The sequence below is a fragment of the Mustela nigripes genome, chromosome 12 (assembly GCF_022355385.1).
Source record: "Mustela nigripes isolate SB6536 chromosome 12, MUSNIG.SB6536, whole genome shotgun sequence".
Classification (NCBI taxonomy): Eukaryota; Metazoa; Chordata; class Mammalia; order Carnivora; family Mustelidae; genus Mustela; species Mustela nigripes.
In genome coordinates this window covers 147,021,711-147,049,472 of record NC_081568.1, presented here as the reverse complement: position 1 = coordinate 147,049,472, position 27,762 = coordinate 147,021,711, and the positions used below count along the sequence as shown (strand labels likewise).

At 50.3% G+C, this 27,762-nt stretch overlaps 1 protein-coding gene across 2 annotated transcripts in view; it reads left to right on the top strand.

Moving 5' to 3' along the window:
* ADAMTS2 (ADAM metallopeptidase with thrombospondin type 1 motif 2) overlaps nt 1-27,762 on the top strand; it is a 213,307-nt gene that overhangs the window by 47,741 nt on the left and 137,804 nt on the right. For both annotated transcript variants that reach the window (XM_059416152.1, XM_059416151.1), the window contains exon 3: nt 22,084-22,243. In XM_059416152.1, the coding sequence (XP_059272135.1) occupies nt 22,084-22,243 (160 nt within the window). The remainder of the gene's footprint in view (nt 1-22,083; nt 22,244-27,762) is intronic.

The window sequence follows — 27,762 nt, the reverse complement described above, 5'->3', positions numbered from 1 at the left end:
CCAGCGCGTGGCGGAGTGCTAGGGCTTGCCTCCATTCTCCTCTTGCTTCACCTCCTCTGGGCTATCGTTACCAGCCTCCAGTGTTTGATGGCTTGGCCGGCCTTTCTCTGAATCCGATCTTCTCTGTCCTTGTGTCTGCTCAGCCCACTCACGGCTGTCTCAGGGGAAACGACTCCAAAACAGAAGTCTTGGCTCCTCAGTCCCAGGCTCTCCATCTTTAGCCCCCAAAGCAGAAGAGAAAGGCCTCAGCCCTGCTTCCACCCCCGAGTCTCCCCATTTTGGTCAAGACCGCCCACAGTGCCTGGGCTTCATGGGGGAGCTTGGCCTTTGTCTCAGCACCCCGCCTTGGGCCTCAGCCTGCGTCTTCCCATCCTTCATGGCTCAACAAAGATTTGCTTAATTAGCGATTAAAATTTTTTTCTTGTCTTTTGCTGTCTAGACTATGTTTTCTACACTTTTTCCTTTTTGCAGTGACTTAGAAGATACATATCCTGTTTTAATCCTGCTAGCCATTAACTCTCAATTCTTAAAAACCTTCGTAAACTCAAGTTTCCTTAAACCTCATCACCAGAAACCAAACAGCTCCTGTGGACTCTTTCCATTCAGGAGGATAGGAACATCTCACCCCCAGTCATGTACTAACCAAACTGATTTTATAGATTTTTTTTTTTAATAGATTTGGGCTTATACTTAGAAATACTGTTTGCTTTTTTAAAATAATGTGTTTTCTTTTTAAAGAGTTGTCTTTGATTTTTATATTATGTTTTATAACCATATTCAGGATGATTTAGACCTAACTGGTCCCAGGCTGTTTGCCATTGTTGCTTCTGGCTTGAGCCTTCCCTGTCTGCATGTTCTTTTTCTCTCTTCTCTTCTCGTCTCTTTCTTTCTTCTTTCTCCTTCCCTCCCTCCCTCCGTCCCTTTCTCTCTCTTTCTTTCCTTTCCCTTTCTTTTCTTTCTAATTTTCTTTATTTATTCAAGAGAAAGAGTGAGAGAGTACAAGCAGTGGGGAGCAGCAGGCGGAGGGAGAGGGAGAAGCAGGCTTCCCACTGAGCAGGAAGCTGGATGTGGGTCTCGATTCGAGAACCCCAGGATCATGACCTGAGCTGAAGGCTGATGCTGAACTGACTCAGCCACCAGCACCCCTATCTGCATGTTCTGTATTCTTGTTCCTTCCCCAGCTGACAGGGGCCTTTGTGGTGGTGAGACTACCTTCTCAGCGTGAGGGGGCTTGGCAGGCCTGTGGGCTGTGTGTATGGTCTTCCAGACCATGACCTAGAAGACTGTTTCTTCCCGGGATGGGGTGCCCAGGGTTGGAGGGTCTTTTACTTTCATGTGACAGCCTCCTCCCAAGGTCTGTGGCCTGCATACCTCCTCTTTCCCAGCACAGATCCTTTGAGTTGTTTCAGTTGGAAGAGACATTCAGGGTGTGTGTACAGAGGATGACCTTGATGGGCTGTTCCTAAATTCCTTACAGAGCTTCTAACCATCCTACCCTGACTGTCCTCCTGGTGGGAGGGGCTCGCGTGCTTTGCTCAGAATGTTCTGGGCAAGCCTTGGATTCTGGTTGCCTGCGTGTCATGGTTGCAGGGAGCAAGCTAACCCTGTATGCTTCAGGGGAGGAATTGGGCCAGCTGTGGAAATCCTATCCCAATCCTGGGAGCTGGGGCCAGCACTTTGGGCGTGCTGTGAGACTGAGTGCTGCTCGGTGTGCAATGCCCAGTTGTCAGCGTCACAGAGGATCCCCTCAGATCCCCCACCAGCAGAGAGTGGAATGAAGGCATGCCTCATGGAACTCACAGGGGTGGGTGGAATTTAGGGACCACCAAGAGGGTGAGCCGAGGCTGCCCCAACCTGCAGGGTCAAGCAAGGAGAGAGAGAAGCCTCTCTGTCCAGCCTCTGACTTTCTGCTGGTATCTTCCCTTGCTGAGAGAGCCAGGGGGAGTCTGCCCACCTGGTCAGTTCCAGTACAGGGCAGGAGAGAGCTGCAGGGGTCCGGGTGGCCCAGAGAGAGACAGAGAGTGGAGGCCACGTTTCATCTGCGTCTTTTCTTTCTTTCTTTCTTTCTTTCTTTCTTTCTTTCTTTCTTTCTTTCTTTCTTTCTTTCTTTCTTTTTTAAGATTTCATTTATTTGACAGAAAGAAAGAGAGAGAGAGCACAAGCAGGCAGAGGGACAGAGAGAAATAGGCTCCCCACTGAGCCAGAAGCCTGATGCAGAACTCGATCCCAGGAAACTGGGATCATGACCTGAGCTGAAGGCAGCCGCTTAACCAACTGAGCCACCCAGGTGTCCCTTTGTGTCTTTTCAAAGCCAGCTTTCCTTCCCAGTCCAGAACCTGTTTCTTCAACACTTGTAAGTACCTGGTCTTGCACTGGATGCCATCCCATCATGAGGACGGCAAACAAACAAACCAGCAACCTCTAGGAGGGAGGTAGAAGCCTGGTTTTGGAGCAGAAACCAACAGACTGCAACAGGAGTTCTCTAGGCCTCGTCCCTGCACCATTCCCTTGGGAGGTGGTAGTCACAGGCTGATAGAAAGGGTATCAGTGCCCGATGTTTGCACGTGAACTTTCTTTCCTTCCTTCTTTAGACTTGCTCGGCCCATTTGGTGTGGGAAAGAGTTCTCATATTGGATGTCTACAAAACCTATTTTCCTCTACTTTATAGGAAATGAGGGATTTGGGGGGATAATCTTGACATTTCCTGCCCACTCTAGAAGCCTCTCCACTTGGCCAGCAAGCCCTCCTTGGAAGCCAAGAGCTCTGTGTTGAGGCCACCTTGTGGGTATAGTGGAGCCCTTGGCAGTGCTGCTGCCTCCCAGAGCCTGGAGTTCTGCAGGAGCGGGGTCCCACGGTCGGAGCCGTTGGGTCTGCCTGGCTTCCCTGGGCTGAGCTGGGTCTGGCTCTCCCAGGCGTGGTCCTGCTGGGATGGTGTTCAGATCCCAGAGGGAGCTTCTAGTAGATCTCATTTCTGACCTGTAAACAAAGCCTGCAAAATAAGAGGCCCCTCATGTGTGAACTGTCTAATTAATCTGACTGACTTAGAGGAATGCATAGCGCCCCAGCCTCCTTTGTGAAGATTAGCACTTTTTGAGGAAGTGCGAGTCTGCCAGGACAAAGCAACACAGAGTTGTGCCCCTGATTTGGGGAGAACAGAGGGATGCTAGGCCAGGCTGCCTTCCCACATCTACCCCCCATGTAAACAAGGAGGGAAACTGCAGGTTAGCACTCACTCTGAGCAGATGCGCGAGAAGCCAGGAGTCCTCACAGGTGGGTCATGGTGCCAAGGACAGTGGGAAGGATAGTTCAGGGCCCTTGTGGACGGTGCTGGCACACAAAGCTCCTGACCACCTCTAGAAAGACAGGGACAGAGGTTAGGCAGCATCCTGAGCATTCTCTTTGATGGTGACCCAGCTTCTCTTTTGATAACTGACCCTTAGAAACTGACCCCAACTCTCATAAGCAGAAGAGAATTAAAGGAAAGCCATAGGGGGATAGGGACGGAGTTTGGAAATGGGGTGCCTTGGAGGACCCTAGCCAGAGCCTTAGGAAGCTTTGTAGGAAATGTTTAGGGTTCTGGGGTCAGGTGGGGGCTTAGTTTGGCTGCACTGTGGTCCTGTACATTCCAGAAGGAGTGCATCACCTTGGGTGAGCTGATTCTCACCCCTCCCCACCCAGACTCCTTATTAACAGTTCTAGACTGTTTCCAGAGGCATGGCTGTCCCTAGGGTGTGCAGGAGTTCCAGGCAAATATTTTTTTGCAGGGCTCTTGTCTATATATAACAATATGATTAAAAATGTATTACAAGCTCCTAGAGCCTGGGTGGAATATCGTGAGATATTGATGCAGGTTTAGAGGAGCAGGGGAGAAGGGGTGCTAACCCTTCTGTCTCCTGTCTCCATCAGTACCTGCAGAAATCCTCAGTGCACACACACTGTCTCTTCTGTCAGGTCCAGAAACCATCACTCTGAGTTCTTTATTGTCAAGTATGCCACTCCTGGCTAATTTCATATTTGGATTTCCCACAGCAGGCAAAAAGGGTAGCAATACAGTTGTTATTCACAACACATGGCTCTCACAACAATGACTTCCAAGCATGAAGTCAACCTGCCTGTCTAGAGACACTGTGTTTCTTTTACCCCAGCGCTCCCAAGTATTCAGTTAGTGTATTCAGTTTGTGCTGCCGATCGTGTGTCCCCGGACTGGGCTTCAGCCATCTACCTGGGAATGCTGGACTTTGGCTCTGTCGAAGGCTGTTACTGTGTTTTATTGATGATGACCACTGGTGCAGATCTGGTTTAGAGGATGCAGGAAGTGTGAACTGGTGTTTGTTTCTGGTCATGTCCCATTTGCCGTTTGGAAATCTCTAGCGTCAGTTGAAGGGACCACACATCTTCCAGTCACGTCCTCCCTGCTGTCCTTTGGCTGCACTCTGATAACAGGAGTCCAGAGCCCAGAACTCATTCTTTGTCTGATGGGAGTGAGAGTCACCAAAACAACGGTGTCAGCACTGCTCTGGTGGCTCAGTCCCATACCTGTTCATGAAGGAAATACCCTTTTGGCCAGTGGGGATGGCTTGTTCACCTAAGACCCTGGGACAACCTAGCAGGCATGAATCCTGGAGCTCCTGGGGCATCCAGGGGGCCTCATGCACCATTTGGAGGGTTGGAGAGTATCCCCAGGGGAGTGGCAGGGCACATGTGGGTAGGAATCAGGCATGGGCCTCTGCCCAAGGGCACTGCTTTGGTCACACTTTTTTTCTTGGTATTCCTGGAATGCCCTGGGCTCATTTCCTCCTAAGGGCCATTGCACTTGCTGCTTCATGCCCTGGAAGTCATTGCTTCTGCAGGGCCTACCCTTGGACGTGGGGATATAGCAGCCAAGCCTGGTGCGTCTGTTCCAGGGAGAGGTGGCCAACATGTGCCCAACAGGCAGCCAGTGAATGATGAAGAATGTATCGGCCAGAGGGTGCTGAGAGTGGCCTCAGGTGCAATCTTACATTTACATCTTTAAAGTTTGGGTGGTGGGCATTAGGAGGGCACGTGATGTGTTGAGCACTGGGTATTATTACATGTGACTGATAAATTATCGAACACTACATCTGAGACTATTGACATACTATATGCTCGCTAATTGAATCTAAATTAAAAAAAAATAATAAAAATAACTTAAGACCTAGAGCAAAGTCACAGAGACAACATGGAGATTGCCTGTAGTCCCTTCACCCCATTTCCCCTAGCATTACCATCGAACCGAACAGTGATGGAAACCAGGCAATTCGCATGGCTATGATGTTCTACCATCACTGGGACTCTAGACTGCATCTGACTCCTACCCATCTTCCAACTCCTGTTTTTTTTCTGGCTCAGGAGCCCATGCAGGATTCCATTTGGTGTTTGATTGTTGTGTCTCCTTCGCGTTCTCCAGTGTGAGATCGTTGCTCTGTTGGGCACTTTTGAAGGGAACGGGTCAGTTATTTTTGTGGAGTGGGCCTTCATGTGGATTTGTCCAGTGTATCCTCAGGTCAGACTGACTTTATGCATTTGGGGCAGGAACATCCCGGAAGGCATGTGCGCTCTGCAGCGTGTCATGTCGGGGTATGTGATGGGGACTTGTTCTGCTGCTGGCAGAAGTGGCCCTCATCTCTTTGAGGACCCCTGCTGTCATCCTCAAACTGCAAGGGATTCTCCTCTGTAAATGTGCTGTTTTTCCCTTCCTAATTCATAAATATCTACTGGGACGATACTTTGAGATTATGCAAACGTTTGTTTATCAGCATACTTTCTCACACTAATTCTTAGCATCCGTGCATGGTCCTTATCTGTGGTGATCCTTACTGCAGTGTTCACCTTAGTGATCTTGTATCTCCATCATTCCTTCTATGTCAGTTAACTGAACCCACTGTGAGGATGAGCTGCTCCTCCTGCTCCATGTATTGGTCCATTATTTATTTATATCAGTATAGACTCGTGGATATTTATTTTATTCTGTGGTTTATAACCCATTCCTATCATTATTTATTGTTTTGTTCAAATTATCTCAGATTTGGCAAGTGAGATTGGATCCTCTGACCTTTAGGCATACTTGCGTGTGATTAAAAAAATTTTTTTTCATTGTGATAAATTACACTTAACATAACATTTACCATCTTAACCCTTTTTATGCATGCAGTTTAACGGTGTTAAGCATGTTCACACTGTTATGCAACCACCACCCCTGTCCCTTTCTGTCTCTATAAGTTTGACAACTCTGAGTACCTCACATGAGTGGAATCACACGGCATCTGTGATGGGCTTCTTCCCTTAGCACAGTGTGCCCCAGGATCATCTGTGTCATGGCGTACTGTAGAATTTCTTTTATTTTGCAGGGTGAATAGTATTTCATTGCAGAGTGTACATACTACATTCTGCTTGTTTCTTCATTCGTTAGACACTTGGGTTGCTTTCACGTCTCTGCTATTGTGAATACCGCTGCTGAGAACATGGGTGTACAGATATCCCTCAGACACCCCACTTCCCATTCTTTTGGGCATATACCTGAAAGCAGAATTGCTGGGCCATATGGTAATTTTATTTTTACCTGTTCGAGGGACTGCCGTACTGTGTTCCATAGCAGCTGTTCCATTTTACCTGGGCCGGTGAGGCAAGCTAGCCCTGAGGAGGGGGCACCGCTGCAGGTGGAGCCCTGGAGGAGGAGGGGCAGCAGCCTGGGGACAGGAGGGGACAGCCTGGGGTGCATGTGGTCTGAGGCCCCCGGGTCTAGAGCTGACACCAGCTTACCTGCCCAGCCTCCAGCAGAGGCCCCAAGAGCCCAGGTGCGTCATTGCCAGTGGGCGGGCTCTGCTGTCCTGCATGGATGCCAGGCAGTGCCAGGGGTGTCTGTGGGACAGGGATTTGGAGGAGGGCGGGTACTGGACATTTACCTGCTGTCACCTTTCTAGCCCTGAGACTCTGCCCTCGTCTCCTGGTGTGAGGCCTGGTGGCCTGGTCGCCTGTGGGGAGTGGGATCCCACAGGGTGCCTGATCCTACGTGTTCTCCTCCCCTGAGCCATGACCAGTGATGGTTGGGCCCACTGAGCCTGCCTTTATCCTGGATGTGGTGCTTTTGGTCATTGCTGGCCTTGCTTCTCTGGCTCCGTGTCTAGGCTCCTGCAGCCCACAGAGTGGCCCTGGGCCACGTGGGCTGCCATCCTGGCTTTGGAATTAGTGAACATCCCAAGGTTGCTGGTGCCGGAGCCCAGCACTTCACTCTGGACAACACTCGGCTAGTGAGGACAGAGCACTGGGAGCGTCTGAAGGCCCACAGAGCATCCTGGCCATGGCCCAGAGATCCTGGCCCTTATAGCCCTGGCTATTCCCAGAAATAAACCAGACAAGATCCCTCGTCAGATGGCATGGCCTGATTTTTGTTTTGGGAAATCTGGACTCGAAGGAGCAGCAGAGAGCCTCAGGCCCTGGGAGGGCTGCTGGCCCCAGGAGCGGCAGCTGGGCAGGCGGGCAGAGGACGGTCGGCGGTCAGCCTGCCCTGGATACCGTGGCAGGCCCCAGAGATCTGAGCAGGAGCAGAAGCTGGGTTTGAAGGAAACCAGCCAGGCTTTCTGTGCCTGTGAGGACAGGAGATGTCCAGAAAGGGGCTGGCAGCCCAGAGGCCCAGGGAAGGGGCGGTCTGTAGTGAAAAGCGTAAGCCAGGCTCTTTTGCTGAAAAAATTCCAGATCTGGGGACCCGGCACATGTGGGCACAGAGGTCAGGTCCCCTCCATTCCCAGTCTTACCCTCTCAATCCTTCCTTTGACCTCTGGGAGAAACAGGCTTAGGGAGAGGAGGAATGAGGAGGCATTGCCCAGCGAGGCCTGCATTTTCCCCATCAGGGCTTCTGTGTCTGCTCTACCTCTGTGAGGCATAGCCGCCAGGCAGTGTATCTCTCCCTCACCATTCTGAGTGTGGCCTAAGGTCCCTGCTTCCTGCTGTGGCCTTAACTGAGTTCCCCTGTCCACCCCCCGACCACCTGTGTGAAGGGCCGCCCAGTTCCTGTGGGGGCCAGATGCCCCATAGCTCCCTGTGGAGAAGCCCTGCCCACCAAATGAGTCTTTGGTCACCACCCACGCCCACTGGACCCTTGGTGAGCCCATGTCTTCCCTCTGGTCAGGTGGACCCTCCTGGAGGAGCAGGACATGGCCTCCTGGACCCCTGAGACTTGGGGCTTCCTCTTGTATAATGCTGCGCATCGAGAATTGCATTCCCTTCCAGCCACTGTGTAGGCTCAGCCTTGGGATTCCCAGGAGACTCTGGGGTGTGGGGGGCATGTGAAGAGCCCGTGGTAGTAGCCCTAGCTAACCTCTGGGGGTAAAACCAGCATCTCCTCAGGAATGGAGGAGAGATGCCTTCCTGGAGTATCCTCAGTGGGGCTCTGGAGTGGGGCTCCTGCTGGTCCCTAGAGAGGGGGCATGGAAGGTGGGGTCTTCCCACCTGCTCCTCTTGCATTGGCTGTGCCATATTCCCATGCCCCTGGGCCTGCACCCTCTGCTTTGTGTCACAGGGGCTGGAATGTCTGCTCCAGGAGGGGGAATGTTGGGAGCCACATATGGCCAGCCTTGGGCATGCTCTGACTTCACTGGAGTCAAATCTTTCTCCTTACCTGATTCAGGGGGTGACCTGCCCAGGTGGTCCCCTCCTTCCTGCTGTCTGGAGTGCTCCTTGAACAGCAGCCCCGCTCAGCTCTGTCATTTTAGGACCCAGGGGCCATCCAACACCCCTGCCAGCAGCCAGCACTGCATTCAGGTGACATTGGAGCACAGAGGCTGTTTCAGGCTGAATTGTGTCCCCACCCCCTATTCCTTTATCAAAGTCCTAGCCCTGGACACCTCAGAATGAGACTTCATTTGGAGATAGGGTTTTCCCAGAGATTAATTTAGTTAAAATGAGGTCACACTGAGCTCAATATGACTGGTATCCTTATAAGAAGAGGAAGTTTGGGCACAGACAGGCACAAAGTAGTGACCATGTGAGGACACAAGGAAAAGGTGGCCAAGGAGAGGAGGCCTCAGAAGAAACACCTTGATCTTGGGCTTCTAGCCTCCAGGATGGTGAGAAGGACATTTCTGTTGCTGAAGTGGCCCAGACTGTGGTACTTAGTTGTGGCAGCCTGAGCAGACTAAGACAGAGGTGCTGGAGGTGGCATTGGCCCTGCTGTCTTGAGGGAAGATATGTTGGCAATTTTCTCAGAGTAGTGTAGTTGGCAGGTGCAGAGCAAGCCTAGGTGAATTCTGAGGAATGATCCTGGGGTCCTCAGGCCTGTGGGCCCTGCAGTAGGACTTTGTGGGTTTTGCTTACCAGGGTGAGTCTTCTGGGGGTCTGGGATGGCTGGGTGACCATCTCTGGGTGCACATGGCTGGTGACACCTTGGCCCAAGGTCCCTGTCACCAGTTAACATCATTTATGGGGGTGTTAGCCCCCTCAGAATGATCCTTAGTACCACAAATAACACATATTTAGAAAGAAAGCTTATATTGGTGCTCCTAGACCAGTGCCCCTGCCCCCTAGCCCCTTGACCCACCCCTGCATGTTCTGTCGGGACCAAGCTGGAGTGGAGGAGCTCAGAAGTGCTGGCTCCCAGCCAAGTCAGGACTGGTGGAAGGGTGGGTGTGCACAGCCTTCAAGGAGGTAGGAAGGCCTGATGGGCAAGGATGTTGGATTCCAGCTGGTATGTGTGTTGTGGGGACTGGGCTGTCCCAGGGAAGATACCAGCCAAAGGAAGCAGGACCTTGAACAGGGAGCTGGGATCTTATTTTGTGAGCTCTCCTCCACTTCATGTTTCAAGGCCACAGTCTGCTGGGGCCCAGCTGGTGAGATATGGGAACTCAGAAAGAAAAATTCCACTTTTTGATATTTTGGCAAATGTTCCTGCAGCAAGAGTCATTTTTCTTTTTTAGTGGAGCGTGCCTTGTTATTTATGTGAATGTTAATTTGTGACTGGGGACATTCCCTGATGTGGTCTTCGTGCTGAGCGAGACCTGGGAAATGTCAGCTGGAGCATCTGTCAGGGATGGGTGTCAGTTCTTGTGATAAATGGGCAGGCCTGTCGTGGTCCCAGGGTCTGAGCCTGACCCACTGACCTTTCTGCCTTCGCCAGGCTGGGAAGCCAGTTCCATTTCCTGGAGGCCGTCTGTGGTGCTGATGTGCTCAGAGGCTAATTATGGGACAGTCTGGACTCTCACAGGCTGGACAGGCCAGCTCCCATGGGAGCCATCCTGGTGCTGCCTCGTTTAGTGGGAAGACTGTCAGGCCAGCCCCTGCACCAGTTCTGGGAGGCACTTTTGCCAGCATCTTGTCTATCCTATTTTACTTCCTTAGCTTTCTCTTCCTGCCCCCTCCTCCTTTCTTTGAACCCGTTGATACAAGTCCTTTGTAAACATCTCAAAAAAAAAAAATACAAAAAATACCAATAAAAAAGCAGAACCCACCACAAACCTTAACACTGTTAATTCTGTCACACATTTCCAGGCCCTTTTCATTTCATGTTAATGATAATGATAATAACCAGCTAGTGTGCTAGGCACTGTGCTGAGGGTTATATCTCATTTAACCCTCACATCAGTTGTGCAAATACCATTACCCTCATTTTGCAGCACTGAGGCTGAGAGTCCACGCAGCCAGCGCCAAGGTCAGCATCGGAACTGAAGGAGAGTGACGTGGTGGTCATGCCTTTATTTGTTAGGCTCAGCTAACATTTGGCACAGAGATATATGTGATTTTTTTTTTAAAGATTTTATTTATTTATTTGACAGAGAGAGATCACAAGTAGGCAGAGAGGCAGGCAGAGAGAGAGAGGAGGAAGCAGATATATGTGATTTTACCGAAGAGCATCATACTGGCACTGGGCTGGCCTTTGTTAGTCAACAGTACATCATGGATGTATTTGTTTCTTAAGTGGTAGAAAGTCTTATCTGCAAAACTCTTCAGACCTAGCATAAATTTGTAAAATCTGTAACTTTTTTGCGAGTCAAAGAGATTTTTGAAAGCAATCTGACCATTTACGTTTATTGTTAAAACAAATGTGTTTGTTGTTACTTCGATCATCTTGTTTACTTTTTTTGTTTTTGTTCTTATGTTGTTTTTCTAGTCTTATGCATTTACTATATAATCAAATCTCCTTCATTTCCAGGAATTTGGAAGGGTATATATTAATTTTATAGGTTGTGGCTTTTGTAATTTCAAATAAGATTCTTAAACTAGTAATGATCAACTATAGCAGCTTATCAGTAACTGTTGATCTTTCTATGGAAGATTAAGAAATTTATTGCAATTAAGCTACTTCTTTTATCCCTCCTGGGCCCTCTCTTTCATTTTTATTGACTTGTTTTGACAGTTTTTGCCCCGACCTATTTAAGTCAAATTAGGAATTATTTTTGATGTTGTATAGCTTTCCTTTCCAGAATGTATGGTAAAACATCTGGTTTGTAATCATAATTATCACAGTGGAATGGATGCAGAGGCCAGTTCTGATACTTTCAATCTGTGATTTCCCTATTTGTGGAAACTTGATTTTGAAATCAAGCCTGGGTTGCATAAAGTAGCAAGAGAGGAATAATGGGGGAGGGGTATAAAGCATAGCTGAGACAGATGCCATGGAGAGGACTCTGTCCATCAGCAGAAGTGGGGCAGAGTGCCTCCTGTCCCCTGCTCCTATAGTCTCTGGACTTGCTCAAGGTCATGCACCTAGTTAGTTTGCAGACTTCTGGTTCCCATCCCAATCTCTTGCTGTTTAAGGCAGTGTTCTCTCAAGGCCATTGTTCCCTAAGCATTAGGTGAGATGGATTAAGGTGGCCCAAAACAAGACATTAAAAAAAACCCGCTGGATCCTATCAAAATCCCAGCTGGCTTCTTGGCAGAAACTGACAAGGTGCTCCCTGAAGTTTATATGGAAATGTAAGAGACCAGAATAGTCAAAACAACATTGAAAAAGAATACAGAGGACTCAACCCTTTCTAATTTTCATACTTACCTCAAAACTACGGTAATCAAGACCGTGTGGTACTGGCAGAGGGATAGATGTACAGATCAACGAAGCAGAACTGAGGATCCAGAAATAAATCCTCACATTGGTTTTTGACAAGGATGCCAAGACAATTCAATGGAGGACAAAATATTCTCATCAACAAATGGTGCTGAGACTATTGGACATCCACATGCAAAAGAATGAATCTGGACTCCTGCCTCATACCCTATAACAGATTAACTCAAAATGGATTATATATCTAAAGGTAAGAGATAAACCTCTTAACGAATAGAGGAGTAGGTCTTCATTGTTTTAGATTAGGCAAAACCTTAGATAGGACACCAAATCACAAACAACAAAAGAAAAATAAATAACTTGGATGTAAGAAACACCCTTTATAACTTCAAAGAGTACCATCAAGAAAATGAAAAGACAACTTACAAAATGAGAGGAAATGTTTGCAAATCCAGTAGGGACTTGTATCTAGCATATGTGAAAAACTTTTACTAGTCAATGAAAAGATGAAAATAATCCAATTGCAAAATGAGCAGTGGGTCATTTTTTCCAGAGAAAAGAAACATGGCCAATAAGCAGATTCATCACATCTTCCGTCAACAGGGAAAGTCGCATCAGAACCCCAGTGGGATGCCACTCCACACGAGGTTGGCTAGAAGAAACAAGATAAGTGAGAACAAGTGTTGGCTTTGGAGAAATCAGAAGTGCTGCTTCCTCACTCCCTGCCCGTGGGAACGTAAAATGGTGTGGCTGCTTTCAGGAAACAGTGTGGCATAGGGTTACCCTGTGACCTAGAAATTCCACTTCTAGGTATAACCCCATGAGAAATGAGAACCTCTGTCAACACACAAAACTTATGCATGAATGTTCAAAGGAGCGTGATTCACAGGAGCCAAAGAGTTGAAACAACACAAAGGTCTATCAACCAGCGAATGGATAAATAAAATGTGGCATATCTGTACAACAGAATATTAGTTGATAATAAGACAGGAATTTAAGTCTTGACATATTTTACATCATGGGAATCTTGAAAACATGATGTTAGGTGAATGAAGCTAGCCACAAAAGATCACATACTATATGATTCTGTTTATAGGACATGTCCAGAATAAGCAAATCTGTAGAGACAGAAAATAGATCAGTGGTTTCCACACACTTGTGCATGTGTGGGGGGAGACATTAGGGGATTATGGGAGTGAATGCTAATGTATATGGGGTTTTTTTGGGGGGGGTGATAAAAATGTTCTAAAATTGATTGTGGTGATGGTTGAATTATATGCTGTGTAAGTGGGTGAATTGTATGATATGTGAATTATAGCTCAGTAAAGCTGTTATGTATTAAAAAAGCACAAGTCTCACAGTGAGAAAGTTATTCCTCTCTCAATTCTATTTTAAACTTTCAGATTGAGTCAAAGAGAGGCTCAGTTTGATGCTAACAGGTCTTTAATGCCTCTTTAATTCTTCTGGAACAGAGAGAGATCAGGATTCAGGCTCAGAGTCTTAGCTTACAGCTAGTATTTCACAAAACTGGTTAAGGTGAGAGTTGTGATGGTGATGAAGAAAATGTGGGAGCTTGGTGTCCCCCCTGACCCCTGGATCTCCTGTGGGCCAGTGTTTGGGAGCAGGTCTGTGTTCCCAAGCCTACTTCTGCCCCACTGGGAGATCTGATCTAGTAGTTTAACTTCCTTGAGACTTAGGCCTTAGAGTCGCTTAGAAATGGAATGATCCGATCCACCTTATGGTATTTTAGGGAGGTTTGAAATGGCATCATATTTGACCTCTGTAGAACACCTGGTGTACAGTGGGGACTCAAGCCCAGGCGTCACTCAGATACCAGCACGCCCTTAGGAATGAAGGGCCAAGGCTTGCCACATTGAGGCACAGAGTGGGGGTCCCAGGCAAGGAGTGGGGCATGTGGAGGATGGATAGTGAGCTGCTGTGTCCCCCAGGGAGGCCATGGCCTTTCTTTTGTAGGCAGAGGTAGTGGTCCAGAGGAGGAGAGGGTTTTCTGCTCCTAGCTGTTTGTTTGGCATCTTTGTACTGGAGCTCTGGATCCTTCTGTGTTTGGACCAGCTTCTTTCTTTTCTTTTTTTTTTTTTTTTCTATTCTCAATTGTCACTGCTGCAACCTTGACAGGCACCCAACAGTCTTGGTATGGGAGGTTACAAGAATGACAAGACTGAGCGACAGCCTTGGTCCCTGTCACACCCACGTGGGATCCTGCTGCATGCCCCAGCCTGTGGCTCCCACTGAAGGAGCCGGTGAGGACAGTGACCTGGCTGCCCTGCGGAGGGGAGTGGGAAGCACGCTTGCTTCCCAGTGAGATCCTGGCTCTCAGAATGTCAGTGTTGTGAACACTTTAAAATTCAAAGTAACAGGAAATCTGTTAAGCCTCTAGATTCTTATAAATTTTTTTTAACTCTTCATTTTCCTTCCTAGTGACTATTTTGTCATAAACCAAACAGCAAAGGAACAGAGCATAGGGCCTAGAAGGAAGGAATAAGGCAGCCATTGGATAATCCACCTGGTTCAGAGAACTAGTGAGTTGATCTGATGACTAAAGAGCCAGGTTCCAGGCTCCTGCAGTAGCACCTGAGTCCTCCCTGTGAGCCTCCCTCCTGGCTGGGGTGGGTAGACAGTCACAGAAATTAAGAGCAGAGTGGATTTGGGGTAAGTGCCAACGTCGGGGTGTCAGCACTGCCAGGGGACACCAGGCTGGACAGACACATGTGGGCTCCTGACTAAGTGCCCTTCAGACCAGTGTGCTTCAGGGACTTCTTTCATATTTATTAAAAGGGGAGAAGAAACAGATTCTTATTAATAAAAATTTCATGTAGAAACAGAGACACTTGCTACTGGCAGCAGGGAAATCAGAGTCCTGGAAAAAAACTCCGTAAAACAGAGCCCACATTCCATACCTTGCTCTCTTGTCAGTTGTCTTTTGCAGATTTTGAGACAGATGCATAATTAAGATTCTTAAAGATCAGGCAAGGAAATCAACCCCACTTGCTTTCTGAAGAGCCGTTCACCGGGCTTATTCTGGCCAATGGTCTGGATGGGTAACCCAGTGCTGGTCTTAGGTAGTCATGCACTGGTCCTGGGCCAGCAGTGCTGGTTTCGAGGTGGGAGGGCTGTGCAGTCTCAGATGGTCAGCCTCTGGACTCAGCACAGTCAGCCACTGGTCTTGGGGCAGGGGCCACCCATGCTCATCACTCTGACATCCGTGTTTGCATCCCACCATACCTGAAAGGGATGGGTTGATGGGGTTGATGCCAGTGAGGAATGTCTGACTTGTCCGTTTGTGAGTCCTGTCAGTTAGAGGTCTCTGGTTTCGTGAGGAAAACTGAGTAACCTGGCATCATACTTCAAATTGATCTCAGTGAGTTTTAGTGCCCTTCAGATGGGCATTTGGGAGGGTCCCTGCCGGGCAGCTGGGCCAGTTAGAGCCCTGGTTTCCTGACGCTGGCAAGGCCCAAGACAGCATCCAATAGATTCCGTGTCCTTGGGTCAGTCTGCCTGGAGGCCAGCTAGGGAGGAGAGCCTGAGCCCTGGCATGGAGGGAGATCTCTAGCTGTCCTGGGATCTCCAAGGCCAGAGAGGGCTGCTCCTCACCAGATTGAATTCTGTGTTATTGCCACATTGGGTCCCTCCAGAATAAACCCCAGTGCTGTAGGCCTGTGGCATAGATGGCCCCCAGCCTGGGATGCAAGGGTCCTTCCAGATGAGGGAAGAACTGAGGGAACTGCCTTGCTGTTTGCTGATGTCCTGTTGTCCTGCCCTAATTGCCATAGTAGGCCTGGTCTGGCCCAGGAGCCCACCCAGGAGATGCTCCTTCCACCTGGGCCTGGGGTCTCATTCCTAGACCCTGTATGTCCCCAGCACCCCTCGGTCTCAGTTCTCTCATTTGGAGAGCAAGCAGATAGATGTCATCACGTGGGTTGCAGAGCACCTATGCCCTTGTTCTGCAGCCCAGGCTGCATGTGCTCCTGCAGCAGCCATGTGAGGGGGAAGGGTGGCCAACTCTGTTTATAGGCCCAGGAGGCCTTTGGGTCTTGGCTGAGGTCACCTGGCCAGAGAGCAATGGTGCTGGGATCCCGGAACTCTGTGGTCCATTCCCACTTGTACTTGAATGGGTTCTGTTAATAAGATGGTTTGAGACACTAATCTGCCCCCAAACCACAAACACAGGAGATGTCAGTGGCACTAGAGAGGAAGTAACTGATGCTCTTGTCCACCTCACCCACATGGCGGTGGAAGGGGATGGCCCATGGTGTCCCAGCCCTTCCTGTCTGTGTCTCAGAGGACATGTCCCATTGTTTTGGGGTTATTTATTCACTCATCTGCAAGCACTTGCTCACTCCCTGCGTGGCCTGGCAGGACCCTGTGATCTAGGCATGAATCAGAGTGTGGGGGCCTGCAGAGTTCCCTTGGGCCTGACCTCCTCTCTCTCCTCCTGGTGACCTTGGCACCCCAGTCTTGGCCCCCATAGCTCTGGCTCCTACACTTCCTCTGCATCTTGGACCCCTTCCCTGGAAGCCCAAGATGCTGAAAACCCATGTCTTCAGCGGGGCTACCTCTCCTGCTTCTCTCATCTTGTGCCCCTTAGATAATGGCTACCTCCTTCCTCCCACTGCCCACTGGGACTCTGTATTAGTTTCCTGCAGCTGATATAACACATTACTGAAAACAAGAGAAACTTAACTCTCTCACAGGTCTAGAGGCCAAAGTCAAGGTGTTGGCAGGGTTGTGCTCTCTCTGGAGGCTCAAGAGGAGAACCTGAGGGAACTCCTGGCCAGTACCAGCTCAGCTAGTGTGTCAGATGGGCAACAGGAACTGCTGGATTTTCCAGTGTTTTGAGAGAATTTGAAAATCTGGTCATTTATGTGAAATCCTCTGATTCTTAAGTTGGAGCAACTAATTTAAGCTTTTAAGAAGCTCAGCGTGAGGTCACCAAGTTGGCAGAGGAGGGGACTCAGGCTCCATCCCCCAACAAAGATGAATAATTAGGCAGCTGTCCACAAACAACATCTCTGGGAGAGCCCTGGAGTCCACTTAAGAAATTTCAGCAACACAGTAGAACAAAAACCCTGAGAAAAACAGTGCAAGACGAGAAGGAAGGCGGCTTCATGTTGTTTACGTCATCTCGTCCCCCAGGCCAGCACTGCTCAGTGCCAAGAGGGAACTCCACAGCACAGAAGAGTTTCCCATACCAGGAAAGGGAGAGTGGGGTAAGCAAGCAGCTTCCTCAGCTTCTGACTGGGTGATAAACAAAGGACTAGAAACCATGTCACCCCATCCAGAAACCAGTGAAGCTGAGATGTATAGAGACAGCTAGGAACAAGAAGGGCAGGGGTTACCAGCATGAGAGGTGTCCATGGTTCCCGGTTGTCTGCTGCGCAAGGGACACCACCAGCTTTTGCTACAGAGAAAACTGATGGCCAACACAGCTGCTGCGAACCCCTGCAGATTTTCCTGCTGAGTTTTCACCCCACAGGCTTTCATGTTCATGGAAATTAGCTGCTTGAATCCCTCGGGCTCCCTCCTCCCATCCCCTTGAACATGATTCCTGCTTCAGTAGCTTTCCCAGGTCTCTGTGGTTGCATGAGTGCAAAACACCAGCCTAGACCCTATGGCTGACCCCCCATGGCTAGGTAAACACAGGGCTAGCCCCTCCAGCTGTGCACAGGCATTCCACTGACCTGACACGTGGTGTCAACCTCCACTGCCATTTGTGGACCCATGGTAAGACCCTGCAGCCATGGGAATGCACATGGATAGCCAGGTCATTGGTAACTGCTGGTGTGACTGTAGTTGTCTCTGGTTCTTGCTGCTAGTCCTGGTGCTTGTCACATGTGTACTGCAACCAGACCTCACCACTACACAGACACCTGCAGCTGGTCCCCACATCTGAGTGTGTGCATACCACCAACTCTGGCCACCACCACTGCCTTCCCTGGTCCCTAGCCACTGGACCTCGGAAGTGCCACCCCAGGAGTGCCTGTAGCCATTGCAGACCCCTGCAATGCTCACCAAAGACCATGCGGTTGTCAATGTTGTGGATCCTAGCAGCCTAAACCAAGGGGACATCATGTCCTCCCTACCCACCCTGCCTCTCCCTCAACTCAGAGCCACCACACACCTCCTGCTGTTGATGCCCTGCTTTTGCCCACTAGATCTGAGGTCCCAGCATGCTCCCACCTGCAGGGGAAGGTCTTTCCTTCCTGAAGTCAGTTCACAAAGTCTGAAAGTCAACAGAAACCTTTGCAAGAATGAGAAAAATGTGACACCATCAAAGGAACATGGTGACTCCCAGTAACTGATTGAAAAGGGATGGGGATACATGAATTACCTAATAATTCAAAATAATTGTTCCAAAGTTGCTTGGAGAGCTTTAAAGAGAGCACAGTTTAACAAAAGCCAAGAAAACAATGCAATAACAAAATGAAAAGTTGAACAAAGAGAAAACATGAAAAAGAACCAAACAGAAACTTGGAGCTTAAAAATACAATGATGGAAGTGAAGAATTCAGTAGAGTGTCAATAGAAGACTGGACCATGTAGAAGAAACATTCAGTGAGCTGGAAGGCAGATAATTTTAAATTATCCTGTCAGAGGAGCCAGAGAGTGAAAAGGAACGAGGAAAGCCTGTGGGGCTTAGGAGACACCATTCAGAGAAACAGTCTACATATTATTGGAGTCCCAGAAAGAGAAAAGAGGAGAAAGGGGCAGAGAGTTTATTTAAAGAAATAATGGCTGAGAAGTTCCTAAACCTGGGGAGAGATTTGGACATCTAAGTTCATGAAGATCACCCTGAAATTTCAATCTAAAAAGATCTTCTCCAAGACACATTCTAATAATACTGTTTAAAATCAAAGACAAAGAGATATTTTCAAAAGCAGCAAGAGAAAAACCTTCTCTCCTACAAGATAGCCCCTTTAAAGCTCTCAGTGGATTTCTCAGCAAACATTTTGCTGGCCAGAAGAAACTGGGAGGATATATTCAGAGTGCTGAAAGAAAAAACAAACAAACAAACAAACAAACAAACAAACAAAACACAAACTACCAACAAAGAATACTTTATCTTGCAAAGTTATCCTTCAGAAATCAAGGCATGATACTTTACCAGCCAAACAAGAGCTGAGGAGAGCTCATCCCACTAGACCCACCTTATAAGAAATGCTGAGAGTTCTTCAAGCTGAAACAAGAGTGTGCTAATTAGTAGCATAAGAACATGTGAAGGGGCACCTGGATGGCTTAGTCAGTTAAGCATTTGCCTTTGGCTCAGGTCATGATCTCAGAGTCCTGGGATCAAGTCCCACATTAGGCTCTCTCCTCAGCAAGGGGTCTGCTTCTGCCTCCCTCTGTGTGTGCTTTCACTCTCTCATTCTTTTGCTCTCTCTCCAAAGACTGAAATCATACTGAGTAACTTTTCTGATTACAGTGGTATGAAACTAGAAATCAACAACAGGAGGAAAACTGGAGAATTCATAAATATGTGGAAATTAAACAACACATTCTTGAACAACCAGTGGGTCAAAGAAGAAATCAAAAGGGAAATTGAGAAGATATCTTGAAACAAGCAAAAATGGAAACACAGCATACCAGAACTTCTATAATACTGCAGAAGCAGTTCTAAGAAGAAAGTGTATAGTGATAAATACCTATGATAAGAAAGAAAGATCTCAAATAAACAACTGTTTGCAACAAATGCAAACAGAATATTGAAAAGCTATCTGCACTCCTGTACTCATTACAGCGTTATTTACAGTAGGCATGAGAGCAACCTAAATGTCCATCTGTAGATGACAAGTTGATAAATGTGCTTTATATATACCTTCATAAAGAAGGAGATCCTGCCCTTTGGAATAACATGGATGAAACTGGAGGATGTAATATGAAGTGAGAGAAGCTAGCCACAGAAAGACAAAGTTAGAATCAAAAATACTCAAACTCAGGGCACCTGGGTGGCTCAGTTGGTTAAGCCTTTGACTCTTGATTTCAGCTCAGGTTATGATCTCCTTGTTGTGGGATCGTGCCCCTTGTAGGCCTCCCCACTCAGTGGGGAGTCTGCTTGGGATTCTCTCTTTCCTCTCCTGCCCCTCTCCCCACCACATTCTTTCTGTCTCTCTCTCTCTCTCAAATAAATAAATAAAATCTTTTTTTTTTTAAAGATTTTATTTATTTATTTGACAGACAGAGATCACAAGTAGATAAAGAGGCAGGCAGCGAGAGAGGGGGGAAGTAGGCTCCCTGCCTAGCAGAGAGCCTGACTCAGGGCCCGATCCCAGGACCCTGGGATCACGACCCATGCCAAAGGCAGAGGCTTCAACCCACTGAGCCACCCAGGCGCCCCTAAATAAATCTTGAAATAAGCACTCAAACTCCTAGCAGGTGGAGAATAGAATGGTGGTTGCCAGGGTTTGGGGGGAGGGGAGAATGGGAAGTAATGGTCAAAGGGTACAGAATTTCAGTTATACCAGGTAAGTTTTGGAAATCTGTTATATAGCACAGTGCCTATAGCTAACAATGTTCTATCACATACTTAAAATTTTCTGAGAGGTCAATATTATATGAAGTGTCCTGACCAGGAAGAATATGGTGGTAAAGGGGGTAAGAGGATACTTTGAGAGGTGGATATGTTTATGCCCTTGACGGTTTCATGAGTGTGTGCTCATTCCCAGACTCATCAAGTTGTATACATTAACTATACACATCTTGTTACATGTCAGTCATATCCCAATAAAATGGGTAAAAAATCCCCCCAAAACCCGAGTGGGTCCTAAATGTATGATCCCAAGGAAATACACCTGTAGGTCGACATAGTGGTGGCCCCCAATGTGAGACCATCAGTTTATGGATAATAGATGGAAAATCAAAATTATGGGAGCTAGACAGGGCAGTGATGACTGGTGGGCCAAGGGAGGGTAAGGCTGTGCACCTGTGATTGGGGGCAGTGGCAGTTGGGGGGATCTGAGCTAGGTGTTGAAGAGAGAATGGGAGTTTAGCAGATGGCCAAGGTGAGGAGGGCCAGCCGTGAGGGCTGTATTGGCAGGATGGGACTGTACCAACCACGGGGGTAAGTTGTGTGAGCCAGAGGCTGGGAGAGCAGTGGCAGACTGAGGGTCTTGGCGGCCAGAGTACATATAGAACAGCCAACGGCGACAGGGGTCCAGTGAGGGCTGTCCAGCAGGGAAAGGCTACAGCCTGTCTTGGGGAGGCAGCAGGTCAGCTGTAGAGTCTGGTGCCCAATGTGGAGGAAAGGATAGATGCTGGGGGCACAGGGACTCTTGTCAGCTGCAGGGATGCATGCTCCATCCGGGGCGTCCACTGCTCAGCAGCATACACTATGGTTAGCCTGTGTTTTTCTGTGTTTTTTGTTTTTTAATGTTTTGTGACCTCTATGTAGTTATTTTTAATTGCTGTTTAAATGTTTTTTTTTTTTCTTTTTTAAGATTTTATTTGTCAGAGAGAGAGTACAAGCAGCAGGAGCAACAGGCAGAGGAAGAAACAGGCTCCTGGCTGAGCAAGGAGCCCAATGCAGGGCTCGATCCCAGGACCCTGGGATCATGACCTGGACCAAAGGCAGATGCTTAACCATCTGAGCCACCCAGGCATCCCAGTCAGCCTATATTTTGCAAGGGAAACTGGAATTCCAGTTTTGAAACATGAAATGTCATAATTTTGAGTGTTGGGTTTAGAACTTTGAAAATACTGTGTGGGTCAACCTGAACATGTCTATGGCAAATTCAGTCCCCAGTTGGCAGCTTGGGCCTTTGTCTTGGATTTTGGGCTTCTGGGGGGTGGGGTTGGGAATGGCTCAGGTAGAGCTTCTTCCCTGATGGGGCTTACCACCATCCAGGGCTCAGAGACTAGAAGAGCTCTGCAGAAGGGACCTCTGCGATCCCCTGTCTGTGGCCTCCATGGCCCAGTTCAAGCCTGCCTAACAGGGATGCTGGGAAAGATCCTTCTGGTCCTGTCCGTCTGGTGGGAGGTCCCCTGGGACCCTCCTTGCTGCTGCCCATCCTTGGTCTGCTGTGCTCTGGGAATTTGAACCATTTTGTTTTTGCCTTGCAGGCTGGCCTGATCCGTATGGAGGAGGAGGAGTTCTTCATTGAGCCCCTGGAGAAGGGGCTGGCGGCCAAGGAGGCTGAGCAGGGCCGTGTGCATGTGGTATATCGCCGGCCACCCACCCCAAGGCCCCCTCCTCTGGGGGGACCACAGGCCCTGGACACAGGTAAGGCTGCTTGGTGAGCCCAGCCCCAGTTGTCCCCCTGGAGATGCCAGGCACCCCTTTTGGAGGCCTGGTCTTAGGCTGAGCTTGAGCCCTGCTCTCATTGACCACATGGAATGGTGGGGGTGCTGCAAAGCCGGGGAGGTTGGGGGGGCTTTGCTGTCACTGCACATGGGCTACAAGCTGGCAGGTCTGGGACCTCCATAGCTGGCAGTGGAGGCTGACCAGAGGCCCCATTGAGGTCCAGCCAGTGTTGGGGAGCAGGGGAAGCACAGAGCAGGCCTGCACCTGGGCCCGTGTCCCTTGCCCATGTCTCTGATCCTGTGCCTGTAAAGAAGATGTTTATTGGTCTCACATGACCTTCCTCTTCCTCTGTGCAGACGACCTTCCCTGCAATCACGACTGACCACCCTTCCCTAGTTGCTCACAGAGAAAGGCCCCAAGCTGTCCTCTGGCCCTATTCAGACCCTGCTTCCTCTTAGGGACATGTGTCAAAGGGAGGAAGGGGAAGGAAGTGCATGACAAAGACCCCAGAGGTGCCCCCATGGCCTCTGCAGCCTGTGCACAGACTCAAATGGTTTTTTTTTTTTTTTTTTTTTTTTTTTCCCCTTTTGAGACTTAGAACCAAAGTGCACTCTGGACCCAGGAGCATGGAAGGAGCTTCTGGGTGGACTTGATGATAGCCCCTGGCTGCAGCCTCTGAGATCTCAAGCCCAAACCTCCCCTGCATTCTTGGGATCTTGGGTTCCAGGCTGCAGGGAGGCCAGGTTGGGGTCAGACCATGGTCCTAGCCGGCCTGATGGTCCTTGGGCCCCAGGGACCAGATGGGACTGCCTTGCTTATGCCCAGTCATTAAGGGCTGGGCTCAGCCCTCAGCCTCTGGTGCTAGCCCCCTAGCTGCAGGTGGCCAGGGCAGGTGATAGCAGCAGGGCCTGGAGGCCTGGGTCTGGGGTCAGGCTCACCTGCATGTTGGCTGAGAACCCCAGAGGTCCCCTCAGACCAGCCCAGCCATGCTGTGATTTGTTGGGGCACTCCCATCACCCCCAAGCAGCCCTGGCTCATTTATTTTAGGTCTCTCTGTCTGACTTCCCAGCTTGACAGATAAATTGGGTGCAGGCCGGCAGGGCATCGTTCTAATTTCAAGGAGTGGTGTCAGATACTTTTGCACAGAAATTGTTCCATCAGGAAGCCCAGCGCTGTCTAGAGCCGATCAATACTTTGGGCAGACCCTTTTTCCCAGGTGATGAATTGCCCATCTGCCAGGCTTTCCTCAGCCTCAGCCTTCCTGCCTCTTTCCTACCCTAGGGCTTCTCTGCAGGGGGAGGAATAGAGAGTCACCAAGTAGGGTGAGGGTAGGGGTGAAAGTGGGGGCAGTGGAGGTGCTCCAGATCAGGGGTCAGGCCAACACTGGCTGGCTGCCCTTGGGCACATTTGGGCCTCTGGCTTCTGCCTTCTCTGTCCAGTGGGATTAGAAAGGCCTGTGTCTCAGAGAGCTGAAGGCTTGCCACTTTGGGTCTTGGGCTTGGTGCTTCTGGGTCCCACTTAGGTAGGTGAGGTGGCATCTGCCAACAGGGGCTGCCAGGTGCCCACGGCGGTCTCTGATCCCAAATTCCATGTGGTGCCGTCTCCTAAACATGGCAGCCCTCCCCCGTGGCTGTGCTGGCCTTACCTTATTACTTAGGATTTTGTTGGTCTTTGGGGACCTTCTGTTAAATCCATCCTCCCCTCCCCCTGCCATCCACCTAGTGCTGGTGAGAGCTTGGAACTCAGAATGCAGGAAAGGAGTTTCAGACTCAGAATAACCTCAGAAACCAGTGGCCTTAGAGGATGTTGGGGAGAGGTGCCTGGGTGGCTCAGTCAGTTAAGTGTCTGACTCTTGATCTCTGCTCAGGTCTTGATCTCAGGGTCGTGGGTTTAAGCCCCATGTTGTGCTCCTTGCTGAGTGTGGAGCCTACTTTGAATAAAAAAAAGTAGATGGTGCACAGGTTGGAGACTAGGTGCTGGAAGGTGGTGGGGTACAGTGAAGGTATTCGGGGTTGGGCTCTGGGCCTCAGGCCTGGGCCGTGGGTGTCTAGGCTCCAGGCTGTGGGCTGTGATTGGTAGGGCCAGGCCGCAGGCCCAGGGTCTGGGGCCAAGGCCCCTTTCTGTGATGTCTGTGCCCAGTGTCAGCATGACCCTATGTAGGTGACTTGATCACCCAAGAGTACATTTCTCCCTCGATGTCCCTTTCCACCCAGCTCTGGGCCGAGGCCTACTCACTGGTTGGAGGGGGTCCAGACATGTTATGCTGGGGCTGGGCTGAGGGCCCATGGTGACCTCAGATGGGTCCAGCTTTCCATTAGCCTGGGCCTTGTTATGGCCCAGAGTGAAGCCAGGAGATATGTAGAAGCAGTGTCCTAGGCTGGGCCTGTTTGCTCTGTGCTGGGCACAGAACCCTAGGATGTGTGTGTGTGTGCCGGAAAGTCCTTTTCTTTGGTGAATTCTGATGGGGACCCTGATAGATCACTGTGGCTGTGGCTGAAATGAGCAGGAGGCATGGACTTGAGGCTTCCTCCTCCCTCCCCAAAGGCAACTCCTGGAAGCGGGTTTGAAACCCCTGTGATGGGCAGTGTGTAGGATGGGTCCTCTGGGGAAGGGGAGACATCTGTTCTGGACCTGCTGGGCTGGGAGGTGGGCTTCTGGCTGGGTGTGGGGTTGTGGCTAGGGGTGCCTGGTGGGGGTTGGTGGGTGTGTCCCACATGGCTCCTCCAGAGTCCAAGACACATTGTCCCATTTTCCTTGAGCAACCAACAGCCTTCCTGGAATGATCTTGGGGGTCCACCTAGCCTCAAAGAATTGTTATCACTTATAATGTCCATCATCAGGTCAGTTGCTGGGTTGCAGACTGCCCCGGGGAGGTGGATGGGAAACAAATGTATTCACATGTCTTCACAGACTCAGGCCTGGGCCCAGTGTGTGCACAGAGCAGTGTAGTGTATAACAGTGTTGTTCTTGGGCCACAGGTTAGGGTTTCAGGGTGGGCAAAGGGTTGAGGGAGAGGAGGGGGCACCTTTTCTCTTCTCATGGCCCTGCAGATGTGGCAGAAGTGTCTCTGCTCCACTCTGCTGGACCTAGGAGCCCAGCCAGGACAGGAGGGCAGAGCTGAGGCAAGGGGACCAGGGTGGCCTTTTGGGGACAGGTGGTTGAGGCATTTCCAGACCTCCTCCATGCCAGGCCTCTCTCAGGTTACACCGTGTCCCATTGTCTGTCCCCACTCGGAGTTAGCCCTATATCCAGGGCAATATGGTGCTGGGGGACCAAGTACCATACCATCAGCCTTCCTGGGGTGTGTGTGTGTGTGTGTGTGTGTGTGTAGGTAGGTATGTGTTTGCATTTGCACACATACATGAACAGGGCCCCACTTGGAGTGCTGGGCCTGTGCCTGAGCCCTGACCTGGCTGCCATCTGTCAACCCTGTCTGAGGTGGTTGAGGGGGAGCCAGGGCTGGCCGGTGTGGGGAGAGGAGCCCCAGTCTGGGCCGGAAGCCCTGCCTCGTACTTGCACAGGGACCCTGGCATGTCACAGCCTCCTACTCTCTGGCTATTGCGACGTCTTACTACCAGCTGGCTCACTGAAGACAGCTGCGGTGTATTATTCTGTCACAGTTCTGGAAGGCAGAAGTCTGAAATGAGTATCACTGGGCAGAGGTCAAGTGTGGGCAGGGCCGTGCTCCTTCTGGAGGCTGTAGGGGAATTTGTTCTGGCCTCTCCCAGCTTCTGGTGGCTGCTTATGGCCACATCACTCCAGTCTCTGCCTCTTGGTCACACTGCATCTTCCTTGTGTGTGACCCTCCCTCAGCCTCTTGCTCACAAGAATGTATGTGATTGTATCCAGGGCCCATCCAAATAATCCAGAACCATCTCCTCCGATCTCAAGACCTGTGATCTAATCACGTCTGAAGAGCCCTTTTTTGGCCCCATAAGGTAACATTCTTAGGTCCCAGGAATGTTTGGGGGCCACCAGTCAGCTCAACTTGGAAGTGACCCAACCCACCCATGCACAGCTGGCTGTGCTGTGAATGGGATGCGCATCTGTGGAGGCGTGGTGCCCTTCTCCGGGGGCAGGGCTCAGGTGCAGCTCAGGTGGGGCCCCTTCCCTCTGCCTCTGCTGGGTCCTCATCATTTTCAGCCAGACTGTGGGGCCTGGAGAGCCTGGGCCATGGTGTGGTCGGGCTGGCCCCAGACAGCATGCACAGAGCTGGCCTGGCTACAGACTCAAAGGGCCTGGCTGTGTGCAGGAGCCTGCAGGTCCCCACGATGAGCTGGGCACGTGGTCTCCCTGCTAGATACATGGTGCCACTTCCAGACAGTCGTGCCATTCCAAGAGCCACAAACTCCAGGGCTGGCAGGATGCAGCTGGCCATGCCAGCAAGGACAGTGGCCTGACTTTTACCTCCCTCCTTTTGACATAAACAATGGGAGTAGAGAATGTGTCTCTACTGAAAGGAAAACAGCGGGAGCGTGGTGGGCACAGGGCCAGCTAGAAGCCTTGTCCAGGGGGCAGCCCCTCCTTGGCTCCCCTGACCATCACTTGGTGGGAGTATGGGGCTAGGGTAGTGATCCTCTCACGGTCAAGAGCATCCAGACATCAGAACTTTTATGGGAACCCTCATGATTTTGAAATGTTGCTTTACAATGCTAAAAAAGCACATATGAGCCAAATAAAACAAGGCCCTATTGGCCACCTGTGCTTGTGAGAGGCAGAGGCAGAAGTGCTGTAGTGGGGGCTGCTCTTCTAGGCCTCCTGAAGCCCCAGGGCATGGCCGTGGTGGGTGGGGCTCTGTGCTCCTGCTAGGGGGCTATTTCCTGTCTCACAGAACTGCCCTATGGGCCACTGTGCCCTCCCACCCTGCCTTGCACTGGGGCATGGGTGAAGGAAGAGAAGTTAGGCAGCTCAGTACCCATGACCTTGGCTGCCTCCTCCTCGGAAACAGACTGTGCCAAGCCTCTGCCCGCTGCTGTCAGGCTGCGGCATCCTCCCTGGCAGGCAGAGGAGGCATGCCACCCCCGGGAGTGCTCTGCCCTGCTTCTGCCAAGGGAGGCCAGTGAGAGAGAGCCGATGGGGTGCTGGCACTGTGTGCTGCTCCGTGTAGCTACTCCACGTGGCCGGCCCGCAGTCTCTCTATCCGGTGGCCCACAGTCTTTCCTCTGCTGACCCACTGCACATTTCTTTCCATCCCGTGACACTGGCTTGAGCCAGGTAGGAGTTTTCCAGGCTTCTGAGGAGTCAGGAAGGAGCTATCCCAGGAGTGACGCTGGAGGTAGGCATGCAGGGCCAGGAGCCAGGGTGCCAGAGCTGATGCTGGGACCTGCAGCCTGGAATGTTCCAGAGGGTGGATGGTGTCCTGCAGGCAGTGGGCAGCCCTGGTCAGAAAGGGGCCTGAGAGGGAGTTCTGTGTCACAGCCAGCCCCTGGTGGTCCAGGCCAGAGGCAGGGAGTCCGGGGGACCGGAGAGAGAATGGAGTACTATCAGGACAGGCCACG